General features: G+C 34.6%; 1 protein-coding gene across 4 annotated transcripts in view; it reads left to right on the top strand.

Annotated features, from left to right (window-relative positions):
- The window catches only part of IQUB (IQ motif and ubiquitin domain containing), a 126,233-nt gene that overhangs the window by 51,353 nt on the left and 56,455 nt on the right, over positions 1 to 18,425 (top strand). For 3 of the 4 annotated variants that reach the window (XM_060108288.1, XM_060108289.1, XM_060108287.1), the window contains 4 exons: positions 121 to 297; positions 9,300 to 9,548; positions 10,249 to 10,434; positions 15,427 to 15,721. In XM_060108288.1, coding sequence (XP_059964271.1) covers positions 121 to 297; positions 9,300 to 9,548; positions 10,249 to 10,434; positions 15,427 to 15,609 — 795 coding nt within the window. In that variant the 3' untranslated portion in view covers positions 15,610 to 15,721. Of the gene's footprint in view, positions 1 to 120; positions 298 to 9,299; positions 9,549 to 10,248; positions 10,435 to 15,426; positions 15,722 to 18,425 lie in introns of those variants that run through there. The other variant, XM_060108291.1, reaches the window with a different exon arrangement.

The following is an 18,425-nucleotide window of genomic DNA, read 5'->3' as shown; positions in this document are numbered from 1 at the left end:
TTACGTCAGCAATGTTTTGTTACTTTTGGAATCTAGTTTTCAGTTTGATTGGGTGATAATTTAAAAAACTAATTAGTGATTTTTAAAATTCTATACTGAATATGGTTGTCATTTACACAGGAACATGAATGTAAACTGACTCAGGAAATTCTAGAATTGATTGACAGGGAGGTTGACCTTATGATGAGAGGAGTCAAACATGAGAACCTTGAAGGACTCAGAAAAAGGATTGCAACACTCTTTTTTCATTACATCAAAACACCTCTGTTTAATCCAGAAGTTGCAAGACACCTTAAGGTACTCTACCTTTTCTTCCCTGTATTCCTTTATCAAAATTCTAAGACGTGCTATAGTAAGTCGAAGTATATGCAGATTTTGCTTTAATACTTTACTAGGGGTCCATGTGGAAGACCATCTTATTGGTGAAATCTCCTTTGAATGATATTTTTTATGTTGATAAATGAATCATTTAACTTTTTCTGTTTGTATTTCCAAGCTTGAATTCTCTCCTACTCTCTGGATTAAATATCCAGTTGAATATTAGTGTGTGGAACACATCATGATCTCTCACACCATCATGCTTTTCCATGTACTGTTGCTTCCACTTGGAATGCTGTCACCTACTTTACCCAGCCAACTCCTCATTTTCTAAGACTCAATTCACATGTACCCTCCTTCATTAGGCCTCAGAGAGAGTTAAACTCTTCATATCTGAGATTCTACATGAACCTGTTTGTGTTCCTTTATAATACTTATCACAGTTATAATTATTACTGAACAGATCCACATAGATATCCTGCGAGAACTTCAAATGTAACACGTATTTGAATTAAACTACCTTTTCCAACTCTAACATGTTCAGCCTTCTTTGGGGATTTTTCTCTTTAAAGCTAAGATAAGTGCCTTACTGCCTTCTTACTTTGCAAAACTATTTAAAACACCTTTAGTAAAGTTTTGGGGGGGGGGGTTACTAAAGAATTTGAAACAGCATTTTGTTCCAGTGATTATGTTTAGACTAATAATCTATTTAAGAAGCTGACTAAACATGTATTTTGCTTTTTTAACATAAACAAAATCTCAATATTTAGTCAAAATTTTTAGAAAAATTAAAATTATTTATTTTTTATATTCTTTCTTTTTAATGAAGTTTTGAAACTTAACTGTATTGCAAGATAATTTCAAAATATAACAAAAGTTCAAGAGAAAAGTTGACCATTGAATTATTTCTTATTCACATCGGTGTTTCATTTTTCCAAGCTACCTTTTAGTCTTCTATAGACTTACTCAGTTTTTATATGCTTGCAGTAGTATAATAGAATTTAATATTCTACACATTCATATAACACTGTATCATTTTATTCACTTTTTAAATTTACCTTTGGTAAAATTCAATCTTTTTGGTGAGTTTTGACAAATTCAGAGTCATATAATCAACAGCCAACAGCACAATCAAGATAAAAAATAGTTTTATCACCCCCCCCAATTCCCTCATGCTGCTACTTTGTAATTAGCCCTTCCCCTGGCTACCTAACCCTTGGCAAACACTGATCAGAATTTTATTTCTATAGTTATACCTAACCTAGAGTGTCATATAAATGGAATGATATGCTATGTGCAAGTATACCATGTCTTATTGCACTTCACTTTATTGAGCTTTGCAGATACTGTGTGTGTGTTTGTTTTCTTTTTTCTTTTTTTTTTACAAATTGAAGGTTGTGACAACCCTGCATTGAGCAAGTCTGTTGGCACAATTTTTCCAAGAGTATTTGCTCACTTTGTGTCTCTGTGTCACATTTTGGTAATGTTTCAGGCTTTTTCATTATTGTTATATTTCTTATGGTGATCTGTGGTCACTGATCTTTGATGTTACTATTGTAATTGTTTTGGGGCACCATGGACCTCACCCACATAAAACAGCGGACTTAATTGATGTGTGTGTGTCCTGACTGCTCCACCAACTGGTGGTACTTCCAACTCTCTCCCTCTCCTCAGGTTTCCCTATCCCCTGAGACACAGCATTATTGAAATTAGGCCAATTAATAACCCTACAACAGCCTCTAAGAGTTCAAGTGAAAGGAAGAGTTGCACACCTCTCCCTTTAAATTGGAAGCTAGAAATGATTAAACTTAGTGAGGAAGGCTTGTCGAAAGCTGAGATAGGCCAAAAGTTAAGCCTCTTGCACTAAATAGTTAGTCAACTTGTAAATGCAAAGGAGAAGTTCTTGAAGGAAATTAAAAGTGCTACTTCAGTGAACACATGAGTGCTAAGAAAGTGAAACAGCCCTATTGCTGATATGGAGAGAATTTGAGAGGTCTAGATAGAAGGTCAAACCAGCCATAACATTTCCATAAGCCAAAGCCTCTTCCAGAGCAAGGCCCTAACTCTCTTTATTTTTATGAAGGTTAATACCAAGTCTCAATAAATTTAAGAATATTGAAATCATATCAAGCATCTTTTCCAACCACAATGCTGAGACTAGAAATCAACTGCAAGAAAAAAAAAAACTACAAAAAGTACAAACACTTGGAGGTTAAATAATATGCTGCTAAACATGGGTCACTGAATAAATCAAAGAGGAAATTTAAAAATATGTGGAGACAATAAAAATGGAAAGACAATGATCCAAAATCAACGGGATTCAGCAGAAGCAGTTCTAAGAGGGAAGCTGATAGTGATACAAGCCTACATCAGGAAATAAGAAAAATCTCAAAATAAACAACCTAACATTACACCTAGAGGAACTAGAAAAAGAAGAAGAAACAAAACCTAAAGTTAGTAGAAGGGAAGAAATAATACAGATCAGAGCAAAAATAAATAGAGATTAATATCAATGAAACTAAGAGCTGGTTCTTTGAAAAGATAAACTTGATAAAGATAAAGATAAAATATAAAATATATAGGTAAAAGATATAATATAAAGATAAATATAATATAAATATAATATATAAATATAATATATAATATATAATATATAAATATAAAATATAAATAAATATTAAAAATATAAAGATAAAAGATAAAGATAAAATTGATAAACTTTTTGCCAGACTCATCAAGAAAAAACGAGGGGCCAAATCAATAAAATCAGAAATGAAAGAGAAGTTACAACCAACACCACAGAAATTAAAGGATCATAAGAGATTCTTATGAACAGTTACACACCAATAAAGTGGACAACCTAGAAGAGCTGGATAAATTTAGAAACATACAATCTCCCAAGACTGAATCTGGAAGAAATAGAAAATATGAACAGACCAATTACCAGTAATGAAATTGAATCAGTAATCAAAAACTCCCAACAAATAAAAGTTCAGGACTAGACTGCTTCACAGGAAATTCTATGAAGCATTTAAAGAAGAGTTAACATCTGTCCTTCTCAAACTACTCCAAAAAACTGAAGAGGAAGGAATACTTCCAAACTCATTCTATGAGGCCAGCATCACCCTGATACTGAAACCAGACAAAGACAGAAAATTACACGCCAATATCACTGATGAACATAGATGCAAAAGTCCTCAACAAAATGTTAGCAAACCGAATTCAGTAACACACTGGAAGGATCATACACCATGATCAAGTGGGATTTATCTCTGGGATGCAAGAATGGTTCAATGCTGCAAATCAGTGTGATACACCACATTAACAAATTGAAGAATGAAAATTATAAGATCAATTCAATAGATGCAGAAAAAGCTTTGACAAACTTCAACATTCATTTGTGATAAAAACTCTCAACAAAGTGTATAGAGGGAACATACCTCAACATAATAAGGGCCATATATGACAAACCTACAACCAACATCATATTCAATAGTGGAAAGCTGAAAGCATTTCCTCTAAGATCAGGAACAAGACAAGGATGCCCACTCTTGCCACTTTTATTCAACATAGTATTGGCAATCCTAACCACAGTAATCATACAAGAAAAAAAAAATGAAGGGAATTCAAATTGGAAAGAAGGAAGTAAAACTATCACTATTTGCAGATGACATGATACTATGTAGAGAAAATCCTAAAGATAACACCAAAAAACTATTAGAATTCATCAATGAATTCAGTAGAGTTGCAGGATACAAAATTAATATACAGAAATCTGTTGTATATCTATACACTAATAACAAACTCTCAGAAAGAGAAATTAAGAAAACAATCCCATTTATAATTACATCAAAGAGAATACAATACCTAGGAAATAAATCTAACCAATGAGGTAAAACCTGTACTCAGAAAACTATGACATTGATGAGAGAAACTGAAGATGACATAAACAAATGGAAGAATTAATATTGTTAAAATCACATAATATCCAAGGCAATCTACAGATTTAATGCAACCCCTTTCAAAATTCCAAGGGCATTTTCCACAGAACTAGAACAAATAGTTCTAAAATGTCTATGGAAACACAAAAGACTTTGAATAGTCAAAACAATCTTGAGAAAGAAGGACAAAGCTGGAGGTATCATGCTCCTTGACTTCAGACTACTACAAAGCTACAGTAATCAAAACAGTATGGTACTGGCACAAAAACAGATCCATAGATCAGTGGAACAGAATAGAGAACCCAGAAACAAACCCACATTTATATGGACAATTAATCTATGACAAAGAAGGCAAGAATACATACTGGGGGAAAAGACAGTCTCTTCAATAAATGGTGTTGGGAAAACTGAACAGCCACATGCAAAAGAATCAAACTGGACTACTTTATCACACCAAATACAAAAATCAACTTAATGGAATAAAGACTTAAATGTAAAACCTGAAACCTTAAAACTCTTAGAAGAAAGCGTAGGCAGTATGCTCTTTGACATAGTCTTAGAAGTATTTTTTGGATACGTGTCCTCAGGCAAGGGAAACAAAGTTAAAAATAAGTGAATGGGAGTACATCAAACTAAAAATCTTTTGCACAGTGAATGAAACTATCAATAAAATGAAAAGGCAGCATACTGAATGGGAGAAGATATTTCCAAATGAAATGTCTGATTAGAGGTTAATATCCAAAATATACAAAGAATGCATACAACCCAACATCAAAAACAAACAACAGGATTAAAAATGGGCATAGGACCTGAATAGACGTTTTTCCAAGGAAGACATACAGATGGCCAACAGACGCGTGAAAATGTGCTCAACATCACTAATCATCGGGGAAATGCAAATCAAAATCCCCATGAGATATCACCTCACACCTGTGGAAGAGCCATCATCAAAAAGACAACAAATAACAAGGGTTGGTGAGGATATGGAGAACAGGAAACCCTTGTGCACTGTTGGTAGAATTTATATTGGTACAGCCGCTATGGAAAACAATGTGGAGGTTCCTCAAAAAATTAAAAATAGAACTGCCATGTAACCCAGCAATTTCACTTCTGTGTATTTACCCAAAGAAAACAAAAAGACTAATTTGAAAAGATATATGTATTCCAGTGTTCATTGCAGCACTGTTTATAATAGCCAAGATATGGAAGCAAGCTAATTATCTATTGATAGACAAATGGATAAAGAAGATGTAGTATGTGTGTGTATATATATATATATATATACACACACACAATAGAGTATTAGCCATAAAGATGAGATCGTACCATTTGCTACAACATGGATGGATCTAGAGGGTATTATGTTAAGTGAAATAAGTCAGACAGAGAAAGAAAAATACTGCACAACCTCACTTATAAGTAGAATCTAAAAAATAAAAAAACAAAGCAAAACGAAAAGAGACTCGTAGATATAGAGAACAAACAGGTGATTGCCAGAAGTAAGAGCGTCGGGGGCGGCGAAATAGTTGAAGGGGATTAGGAGGTACAAACCTCTAGTTATGTAGTAAATAAGTCACAGGGAGGTAATATACAGCATAAGGAATATGGTCAATAATATTGTAATAACTTTGTACTGGGACAGGTGGTTACTAGGCTTATCCAGATGATCATTTCATATTGTATGCAAATGTTAAATCATTATGTAGAACATCTGAAACTAATATAATATTGTACATCAACTATATTTCAATAATTTTTTAAAATAAATAAATACATTTCATAAGGCTATAGCTGCCATAGATAATGACTCCTCTGATGGATGTGGGCAAAGTAAATTGAAAACCTTCTGGAAAAGATTCATCATTCTAGATGCCATTAAGAGCATTTGTGACCCATGGGAAGAGGTCAAAATATCAACATTAACAGGAGTTTGGAAGAAGTTTATTCCATCCCTCATGGATGACTTTGATGGATTCAAGACTTTAGTGGAGGAAGTAACTGCAGATGTGGTGAGAACAGCAAGAGAACTAGAATTAGAAGTGGAGCCTGAAGATGTAATTGAATTGCTCCAACTCATGATAAAACTTTAATAAATGAGGAGTTGTTTCTTATGGCTGAGCAAAGAAAGTGGTTTATTGGAATGGAATCTACTTTTGGTGAAGATGCCGTGAAGATTGTTGGAATCACAACAAATGATTTAGAATATTACATAAACTTAGTTGATGAAGGAGTGGCAAGGTTTGAGAGGAGTCATCCAATTTTGAAAGAAGTTCTACTGTGGGTAAAATGCTGTCAAAGAGTATTGCATGCTACTGAGAAACCATTAGCATAATGAAAGGAAGGGTCAATCAGTGCAGCAAACTTGATTGTTGTCTTATTTTAAGAAGCTGCCACAGCTACCCCAAACTTCAGCAATCATCACCCTGACCAATCAGTAGCCCTTAAGGAGGGCAAGACCCTTCACCAGAAAAAAGAGGACTCGGATGGTAGCATCTTTAAGTAATAAAGTATTTTTAATTATGTACATTGTTTTTTTAGACTTAATGCTATTGCACATTTAACAGATTACAGTATAGTGTAAACATAACTTTATATGCACTGGGAAACAAAAAAATTCGTGTGACTTGCTTTATTGCTATTATTCGTTTTATTTCAGTGGTCTGAAACTGAACCTGCAATATCTCCAAGGTATGCCTGTAGTCTTTCGAGACTGGCTTCCTTCATTTAGCATATTGTATTTGATATTCACCCATATTTTTTTCAGTGTATCATTAGTTTTTTGTTATAAGTGAATAATATTTTTATGGTCTGGGTGTACCAGAGTTTATCTATTTACAATTGTAGGACATTAAATTGTTTAGAGTTTTGGGCTTTTGTGAATAAAGTCACTACGAACACCCAATTGTGAGTTTTTGTGTAAGTTGGTTGTTTGGGGTTAAATACCTAGGAAGTGGGATTGTTGAGTCATATGGTAAATGCATATTTACCTTTATAAAGACTGCCAAACATTTTTCTAAACTGATTATACCACTTTGCACTCCATCTGCAATGTATGAGAGTTCCAGTTGCTTTGCATCCTTGTCAGCACTTGGTATTGTCAGTTTTTATTTCATTTTTGGAATTCTAATAGGTGTGTAGTATTTTAATCTGCATTTTCCCAATGAGTAATAATATTAAGCATCTTTTCATGCATGTTTTTGCCATCCATATATCTTTTTGGTGAAGTGTCTCCACATATCTTTTGTCACTCCCATTTTTTCAGTTGAACTGCTTATTTTCTCGTTATAGAAATTTTTAATATATTTTGCATATAAGTCCTTTGTAAGACACATGATTTGCAAATATTTCTCAGTCTGTGGCTTGGCTTTTTATTCTCTTAACTGTATCTCTAACAGAGCAGAAGTTTTTGTTTTGATGAGGTTCAATTTGTTCATTTTTAAAATGAATCATGCTTTTATTGTTTGTTTTGTATTTAAGAAATTTTTGGAAGAATTAATATTGTTAAAATGTCCATACTACCCAAAGTGATCTACAGCTTCAGTGCAATCCCTATCAAAATTCCATTGGTATTTTTCACAGAGATAGAAAAAAAAAAATCCTAAAATTTGTATGGAAACACAAAAGACCCAGAGTAACCAAAGCAATCTTGAGAAAGAAGAGCAAAGCTGGAGGCATCACACTTCCTGATTTCAAACTATATTACAATGCTATAGTAATCAAAACAGTATATTATTGGCATAAAAACAGACACATAGATCAATGAAACAGAATCGAGAGCCCAGAAATTGACCCATACTTATATGGTCAATTAATTTACAACAAAGGAGCCAAGAATACACACGGGGAAAGGACAGTCTCTTCAATAAATGGTGTTGGGAAAACTGGACAGCCACATGCAAAAAAAAAAAAATGAAATTGGGCCCTTATCTCACACCACATACAAAAATCGACTCAAAATGGATTAATTATTTAAATGTAAGACCTGAAACTGTAAATCTACTAGAAGAAAGCATAGGGGAGAAGTTTCTTGACATTGGCTTTGGCAACAATTTTTTGCTCATGACACCAAAGGCAAAGGCAACAACAGTAAAAATAGACAAATGGGATTGTATCAACCTAAATGTTTTTGCACAACAAAGGAAAGAACTCAACAAAATGAAAGCAACCTATGGAATGGGAGAAAATATTTGCAAACCATTTATCCGATGAGTTAGTGTCAAAACAACATGTACGACTCAATAACAAAATAATTTTAATCCAATTTAAAAATGGTCAAAGGACCTGAATAAACATTTTCCCAAAGAAGACATACAAATGGCCAACATGTACATGAAAAAGTGCTCATTATCAGTAATCAAAGAAATGCAAATCAAAAGCTCAGTGAAATATCATCTCACCAAAGTTAAAATGTCTACTCAAAAAGACAGAGGGTAACAAGTGTTGGCAAGGATGTGGAAAAAAGGGAATCCTTGCGTGCTGTTAGTGGAAATGTAACATTATGGAGGGTCCTCAAAAAATTAAAAATAGAACTACCATATAATGAAGAATTTCAAATTTTGAATATTGATAATTGAGCCAATCTAAATTTAGTGTTAAGATAAATGAAATGAGAACACTTGGTTTAGTGGGCTTTTATTTCTGTGTGAATCTAGCTATTGCCTGTAAAAATAATTAACACAGCATAGCACCCAAAATCTAAATTCTTAAAAATAAGTGCCAAAGCACTTTCTTTTCTTTTCTTCTTGGAAAGTTTTCTTACTATTGCAACTCAAAGCCTCTACCAACTCATTTTTTTCAGTCAGTTAATTTTCTAGGTGATTTTACCATGTATATCTAAAAGTTTATGAATAATAGAGGTGATTAATATTTTGGCAGGGTAAATGAATACTACTTGAAATTTAAATTTTGCATAGAGTAGGAAGTTAAGGAAAAAATATAACTTTTCTTTCTTTCTCTCTTTCCTTTCTTTCTCTCTCTTCCTCTCTCTTTCTTCCTTCCTTCCTTCCTTCCTTCCTTCCTTTCTTTCTTTCTTTCATTTAGGTCCCTCAAGACCCACTGAAGTTTTATAAGAAGATTTACTTTTGCCTCAGTTGCCAGCTCTATTTGCCTTCTACAGAGTTTGCTGTATCATCCACCTCACACCACATTTACCGCTGTCGTCACTGCATTAACCTTGACAATGAGACTCAAAAACGAGAATCATGTTTGAAGTACAAATGTTTACTTCAACGACTTTACTATTCAGAAGCTGATTATGAAGATGATTCTAAAATTGCTTTCCTGATGCAGGTATGATCAGTAAATGTTGCCAATCATGGATGAAATCTGTCCATTGTTTTTACAGAAAAGATTTCTGCCTTCCCATCCGAACCTATTAAAATAATGTTTCTCCTATGTTTATTCTTTGTGAAGCTTGCCTCTCTGGCAATTCTGAGTTTATATATGCAGACCTTGTGACAGAAAGTCATTTCAAGAGCTTTAGCTAATATGGTTTAAAATTTTTTTAAAAAGTTTTAAAACAGTTATTTCATTTCTTCCCTTTTCCCTCTTTTTTCATTAAAGCAATGAAGTTTTTAATAATGCTAAGCGAATTGTTTATTCTTTATTGAATCTTAATTTCCTCATTTGTAAAATGGGAATAAAATGATCTGCAGTAACCCTGAGGATAAGATGATAGTTACTAATGAATTTTGAAAAGTACTTAATACCATATAAATCTAAGGTAAAATTAGCATATTGGAAGAAATATACACAGCTTACTCTGGGTTAAAGATGCAGTCATGACTGTGAGATTGGTAACATATTATGGTTTGGGCAGAATGAGCAGAGATTTGATGAGAAATAAGAAGCTATGTGTGCAGAAAACCTCATGAATAATGTTTTCCTTTAAAAAATATACTCAGTATAATTCGTTTTCTCAAGTAATAGAACATTTAAAATTTTATGTTTAGAAGAAAACATTGATTTTCACAAATGTTTTGACATGCAGCTACAAGATATTCAGTACCTGACTGAGAACATCTGGGCATCCCAGTCAGTGCTCAGTGCCTGGAACGATCTCAGTGATCTGGTCATGGTCAGGTGGGATAAGTCCTTGGAGTGGTCGCCCTGGAACTGCATTCTTCTTACCAAAGATGAAGGCACTACTCATCTCAAGCTAAAGAGTGTTGAAGAGGTAAGGAGGTCAAACTTGATTTGGGACCTTAATTTGGTCATTGGAATTATTAGAGGTAACTTGACTGCCTTTTACTGCATTCCATGCATAAGTTAAATACTGCCATTGGATTAAGAAACAGAACCCATGGATAACAGTAACAAAATACATGGATGGTATGTATGGCAGAGATTAAAATTGAAAGGAAGCTAAGACACTTAAAAGGTAAAGATAAGACATCTGAAAGTCTTTCAAGTACCTAACATGAAACCAGACCCTCCTAATAATAGCAAGTTCAAGCACATTAGTTCCACAGTAAATTCCATAAGAACAGGGATATTGATTAGTTTATTTGTGTCTATATCTCTAATACCTACAACAGTGTCACAGATGAGGGAATTAATAAGTATTTGTTGAATGAATAAATGAATATTATCACCAGATAGGTATTTTGAAACCTAGAGTCTGTCCTTTGATTAATCATCACAAGTCTGCCTAAAAGCACAGTAGATTCTCAAATAAATTCTGTTCATAATTTTGTGCCCTAAATGACAATCATACTGATGAGGTATAGTTCTGAGGCTTCATTTTTCATTTGCTTCCAACTAACTAGGAGTGGGGAAAGCACTGTAAAAATTAAACACCATTTAATTCCAGTAATTTATAAGATGCAATCTGTAAAACATTTTGATGAACAGAATTGAGGGGTCCCTGATGAGTTCCCCGAAAGCTCCATTTATACTAAGCAAGCCTATGGTCCCAACAGCTGATATTGATTCTCTGCCTTCTACTGATTAAATTGCTGTACTTTAATTCCATACAAGATGTCAGCTAAGGGAAAATAAAGAAATGACTTCAAATATAATAGGCATTTTGAATCGTGCTATTTCCTGCCTGTGTTTTTATTAGGGAGGGGGAAGGAGTAAAGAGGAGAAACTAGTTAAATTTTTAACTTTTTGGAATAATTTTCCATTAGAAGTCAGGCTAAGAAAAATTTTACTCTAGGGACTGAAGGAAAGGGTAACAAGAAACTGAAGCTATGTTAAATATTATATTTAGTAAACTAAGCTGTCTCATAAATACTTAATCACTGAAAGCCTAGCCAATACTAGCAATAGTGTTTCATATAGGACCCATAGTGGGATTGAAGTTCATTCCCAAAGCTGATATTCCACTGCTTCTTCAATTAATAATGCACACAACTCCCTTTGTGTATTTAATCAAATTACTGCAGTATCAAATTAAATGTTCTATTCACATGCATTTCCAATTTCAGGATCTTCTTGAATTTCTGTAAATAGAGCTCCATTTATGCCAAGCAACCCTAGTGTAAATAAAGAAATGACTTCCAATATAATTGTCATTTCAGACAAACTAAAAATTTTGCCTTTTTATGGTTTGGGGCTGGTGTAATCTTTTAAGTATTAATATTCAGCCTAGTTAAAGAATAGTTTATGTCTTGTGGTAATTTCCACAATTTCCTAAATGCACAGAGGTATTTGCTATCTCATTGAGTAAAAAAATATTCAATACTTAAAATAATCTTGACTCCTGCAATCATGATACAAATTGTAGGAAAAGCATGGAAAAAGACTTCTGTTCTTTGAACTGTGTATGAGGCAGATCAGTTTCTCCTGGTGTGTGCAATGGCCAGAGTAGGACAATAGTGGATTTAAAGTCAAGACAACTGACCCAGTATTTCCCCGTTTCTGTCACTAACAATCTGCAGGACATTAAGACCTGCCTTCTTTGCTTCGCAAAATTTTATAAAGGTTAGCGAAAAAACATGAAATTGGTATAAAGGATTAGAGTAGATTAGAGCTTTGAATTCTGGCTCTATCACTTATGAGCTGGGAGAAGTTGGGCAAGTTTGTTAATGTCTCAATGCCCCAGTTTTCTCATCTATAAAATGGGGATAATGGATATTGGCTATTTTCCCATATTATATTATTCTTTAAGAGTTACTTATTGTTCCTTTTATTATATGTACCATAATGTGCTATTCTCATCTTTAATGATTACTTTTTGCCTTTATGCACTTTGAAAACCTATAAAGTTCTCTACATGTTTTGTTTGATGTTGTATAACAGAAATGTGTTAGCATTTCTTGAATGAAATATGGGCTCAGAAGTGTTGGAATAAGGTTAAATGACCTGGTGAATTTGTCTGTAGAGAGGAAACTTTTTTAAAAAAATTGAAGTATTGCTGATTTATAATATTATATTAGTTTCAGGTGTACAGCACAGTGATTCAATATTTGTATAGATTATACTCTATTTAAAGTTATTATAAAACAATGGCCATATTTGCCTATGCTGTACAATATATTCTTGTTGCTTATTTATTTATACATAGTAGTTTGTGCCTCTTAATCCATACTCCTATCTTACCCCACCACCTTCCTTTTCCCCACTGGCAGCCACTAGTTTTTTCTCTTTATCTGTGACTCTGTTTCTATTTTGTTATATACATTTGTTTCATTTTTTAGATTGTACATGTAAGTGATAATATAGAGTATTTGTCTTTCTCTCTCTGACTTATTTCCCTAAGTATAATACTCTCTAGGTCATCTGTGTTGTTGCTAATGGTGGAATTTCATTCTTTTTCTACGGCTGAATAATATTCCATTGTGTATATATACATGTATACCATAGACAGGAAACTTTAAAATAAGCCCAGAATATTTCTACATAATGCTTTCTTTAAGAATGCCACATCCTTTGGCTCCTTTTCTCCAGGGCTTTCTTTATCTTGACTTAACACTATGGAAGGATCTTTAGTAAGAAGATATCTTAGTAAAGAGATATCTAACCTTTCAGAAAACAAACTTTAGGAGGAGGTACAGGTAGTATTTGTGATTTGGTTGAAAAGAAGAGTCGATTAAGATTAATGAAGAGGGGCTTCCCTGGTGGCTCAGTGGTTAAGAATCTGCCTGCCAATGCAGGGGACACAGGTTCGAGCCCTGGTCTGGGAAGATCCCACATGCCGCAGAGCAACTAAGCCTGTGTGCCACAACTACTGAGCCTGTGCTCTAGAGCCCGCGAGCCGCAACTACTGAGCCCACGTGCCACAACTACTGAAGCCTGTGCTCCTAGAACCCATGCTCCACAACAAGAAAAGCCACTGCAATGAGAAGCCTGCGCACCGCAACGAAGAGCAGCCCCCGCTCGCCACAACTAGAGAAAGCCCGCACGCAGCAACAAAGACCCAACGCAGCCAAAAAAAACCCAAAAAGCAAAAAAGATTGATAAAGAGAATAGACGGTATTTATTAATTCAACCAGAATTTGCTTTTCAATCTGCCGGATATTGTGATAAGTGCTTGGGGAAAAGCAAGGAAATGTAACGGATACAATACTTCATTGTTTCAGTTGCATTTGAGTTTAGCTGCAAATAACAGACTAAGCAGTATAATGACTTAATCAAATATGGGGTTAGTTGTCTTATATAATAGGAATCCAGAGTTTGGCATCTGGGGACTTGTATGGTAGCTCCACAATGCTCTCAGAAACCCAGGCCTTCTAACTTCTTCCTCAGCCATATTTAACCTTTGGCTTTAATCCTACTGATTATGTACTCTTAGAGACAGATAGCTACTTCATCTTCTGCATTATATCCACCTCCTAGGTATGGCAAAAGCCTAAAGATACTTGACAGGTGAGTCTTCCCACTCCTAAAAAGCTTCCCTGTAAGCTTTATCCAATGAGTTCTTTTTAAAAAATGTACATATATACATGTGTGTATATATAAATATATATATATTTCTGCCATATATATGTGTGTATATATATACACATACACACACACATATATACACACACACACACACACACACACACACACATATATATGTCAGAAACTTGTCATATGGCCACCCCTAGCTATAATAAAGCCTAAGAAAGCTGAGCACATCACAAAATACAAAATAAGGCCCCTATATAGAGTCAGGCCTCTAAATATGAATGCAAGAGAGAATGAATATTGGGTTGGCAACTAGCAGTGTGCCCCTCTCATTAGAAAACAGATTGCCTTATAATGTGGCAAAGCTACATAACAGAGAAAGTTCAAAGTGCTCCTATAGCTGTGGAGAGACAAGAAGCCTAAAAATTAATTATGGACAAATAAAAATGGAAAGGCACAAAGATTTCATAAAAGCAGGAAAGTTATTTTCTATTTAGAAGACAGAGAAGAGAAACAGAAGAGAAAGAGTGCAGGGACTCTTATCTAAAGTAGTAAAAAGGGTGACTAAAGAGAAGCTTACATTGTCACAGCACCATTGTGATCTTTATTTTGAACTCTGGAGATATAGAGGGAAGGACTAATTTTAGAAAAAAAATTCAAGTGGGTAATTGTATCAGTATTGAAATAGATTTAAAGAGAACTAAGGTGACAAGAGCATTCACACAAAAATATGGATTGACTCTTTACCTTATGGTGCCAAGACACACATGTATGAAAAAGACCCAGTTTGAGGGACTTCCCTAGTGGTCCAGTGGGTCAGACTCCACACTCCCAATGGAGGGGGCCCGGGTTCAATCCCTGGTCGGGGAACTAGTGCTGCAACTAAGAAGCCCACATGCCACAACTAAAAAAAGATCCCTCGTGCTGCAACTAAGACCCAGTACAGCCAAAATTAATAAATAAATATTTTAAAAAAGACCCAGTTTGAATCTTTAAGGAGTCTTCCTTATTATCATGGAAGAGACTCGCAAGTAAATAGTGAAATTCAAGGCAGAATGAACTAAATATTACAATTAAGATACATGAAAGTGCTTGCAAGTATGGAAGAAGGAGGGGTTAGTTTAGACTTAGAGAGGTCAGAGGGAGAATCAAGAAAGGCTTCCAGGTTAAAGCGTCATAAAAGCTGAGCCCTGAAAGATGATGGACAAAATGAGAATAAATGTTTTCTGGGCTGAAAGAACTGAGGAGTAAAGGCACTGAGGCATAAAAGTGTTTTTACTTGGCAAGATATATTTGTGACATTTAATAGAATTTGATTTTCTTTTCTTTTCAGGGATATGAACCCTTGTTTATTCACAAGATCAAACACAAACATTTCCTGGCTAAGAACTATTTTTCACAAATTCCAGTGCTGGCTTCATTTTTACTTGGTGATGGTGAAGTAGATGAGATCAGAAAGAAACATCAATCAGAACCAACATCTAAGATTATAGATATCCACAGGCCTAGTCCTTAAAAGATCCAGGACTATTTGTTTGATGATCGGCATTTTTGTCCACTGCTAATAGAGTAATACAGAGGTAATACAATACGGAAGTAGAATTTTATCTTTTATTGATTTTAATTGTTTTTCATAGTGTTATAAGTTGTATGAAGAGAAAACATCCCTATACAAATGCTTTATTGTTAAATTTAAATATAATTTTGATACTGAAATTAATATTTTAAAGAGAACATTTTATTTTTACTTATTTTCACATTAAAATTTTTAAAAATTTCAACTACATTATAGTTAAAATCAACAGACAAACAAAAGCTAGGCTTAACTTTCAACTCAAAAAATTTATTTTAGAAAAAAATGTAGTTACAGGAAACTAGTCAGTATACGGATGAGAGGAAACATAGAATTCCCTTTCATGAAAATCTTTACATATAGGATAAAAGATGCTATGTTTTAATATAGGGATTTGAATCTTCACATTTTATCTTCTACTTTCATCTTCCATTCTTCTCAAAATTTCAATGAAAAAACAAACTATAAACAAACAAAAAAGTTCATTCCATACTGGAAAACAAGGTGAACAGTGGAACTATATTTTATTCTATGGTAGAAAAACTCCCTGTGGGGGCAATGACGAAACTCTGTAAGAACAATAAAAATGGTCAAGTAAACTATAACAATTCCTTTCCCTAATAAACCAAAGGAATAACTTTGACCACATGAATGTCAGGGATGTACAATGATGAACAATGGTATATGAGTCAATCTTAACAGGAAATAGGTTCAAAATAGGATAATTCAAGGAGAGTTTATTTACAAAGGGACTTCTTGTAAAGCGTGAGCAGCGTGTAGGGAAACTAAGGGAATAGTGTAGGAATGTAGGATCACTATCCGATAAGCTGTGTCTACCCTAATCTCAGATGGATCTGGGGAGGGAACGGTCTGGGAACCCAGAAAGAGAGTGTAAAGGAGATAACTGAGAAGATCAGTGAGCAACTCTCAGGGCCCTAGATGATCTCATGAGCTAGAGAAATAAATATTCAGACATCACACTTCTCTCTTCCTCCAGTCTCTTGCTTGGGTTTCCCATTGGAAGAACCCAAAAGGAAAGCAGAAAAAATAGAAGTCTGTGGACATAATTCGTATAGCTTCAGGGCAAAGATCAGAGGAGACAAGTGGGAGAGTGGATTTGGCTGGCTAAAGAGAAGACATCCAGCTAGAGAGAAGAATTAAAAGTGAAAGTGAACAGCTATAATTCAAGTAGCAATATTTCATACACAACATAATTACATATATTTGTATATGTTATACATATATATAAGTATATATATGTGCATATGTGTATATTATATATATATATATAGAGAGAGAATTCTCTTAATTTCAATCAGTAATTAATGAGGCTGTTCTCTCAAGTTTAGTGATCAAGGAGTCAAGGAATTCAATCTAAATATTAACATTTATTCTACATAAATATTTACCAACATTTTAGCAACATATTTTCTAGGATATCCACAGTTTTTTTACTTAGCAAAAGCACGGCACATGATTATTGTTTTTAAAGAACTAAACACTGAAAAGGGAAGCACTATAAAGCTGTTGTTATTTTCAAGTTTTCATAGACAATTCAGATGTTCTGGGAACTTTCTAAACACTAAATTACAGATAGGATTAGATTGGGGACCATTCTGATCACTAATAAACAGGTAAAAATTTAACACAGACAAAAGTGGGTTCACACTGGAATGGAAATGACCAGGTTTTCACAAGACAGTTCAGGAGAAACCCCCAGGTCAGACTAGGAAGAGCAGAGGAGGCAGCAGGAAGGGCTGGGGCAGCAGGCAGCGAGGGGCCAATAGACAAATGGCAAATAGGCAAATGGAGGGCTTTGAGAGTTCCTCTACTGCCCTAGGAGTAAAGCACGTGCTTATAGTAATGGAAGACTTGTGCAGTACAACTGGTGGGGGGCAGAGCGAGGGCAGCGACCAGAGCTATTGAATCATCCATGAAAAGGGGCAGCCCCTTAATTTAGGGCTGGGAAAATAACCACAAAGGAAAAAAAAAAAACAGGCTCAACAACAGAGAGACTTTGCTTAATAAGGTCAACTCTTCTGGGAAACTCTTTTCCATCCCATTGGAACTACAGCTCTCATTTTACACAGGTCTTCAAAAATCCACAGCAGAGGGGGGCTAGAGATGGTGTCAGGCTAGAGAGCAGCCAGCAGGGAGAAAGTCCGGTTGCTGCCTACTAGGCACCAGGGTACTGGACAACAATGAGGTAAGGAGTTAAGTTCCCCTGCCTTAGAAGGACCTGCATTTCTCTAGTTTATGACCTGATGAGCACACCTCCCCTGGCCCACGAACAAATGAAACTGTAGAAGGTGTCTCCCTCTTTCTCCTTTAGGAGGACTCTATTATATGGATAGAGGCCTAAACAGTAGAACAGAACAAAGTTTTATATCCCAATATTGAGAAAACAAGCTGACAAAAGATGGTCGTCATATACGTAAAGATTCAAAAATCAAAAAAGGGATCCTTTTGAAGAATGAGAACAAATATTCATTTAACAGATCTCTTAACTATATTAAGGATATTTGATAGCATTTTTCATCTTTTGGAAAAAAATACTGGGAAAAATTGCTATTACATAAATCATTACAATAAATAAATAAATACAACAAAATAAACAATTGCTGAATTAGAATAAACAACACACTAATGGCAATGAAGAGCAGATTTGGTACTTGAAAGCTAAAGCAAATACAAGGATTGGGTGGATTAGCTCAAGATAGTCCCCTAGAGATTTCCCTGGCAGTCCAGTCAGTGGTTAA

This window comes from Mesoplodon densirostris, chromosome 9, assembly GCF_025265405.1.
Source record: "Mesoplodon densirostris isolate mMesDen1 chromosome 9, mMesDen1 primary haplotype, whole genome shotgun sequence".
NCBI lineage: Eukaryota > Metazoa > Chordata > Mammalia > Artiodactyla > Ziphiidae > Mesoplodon > Mesoplodon densirostris.
This window is presented reverse-complemented; position numbering and strand designations above follow the sequence as displayed.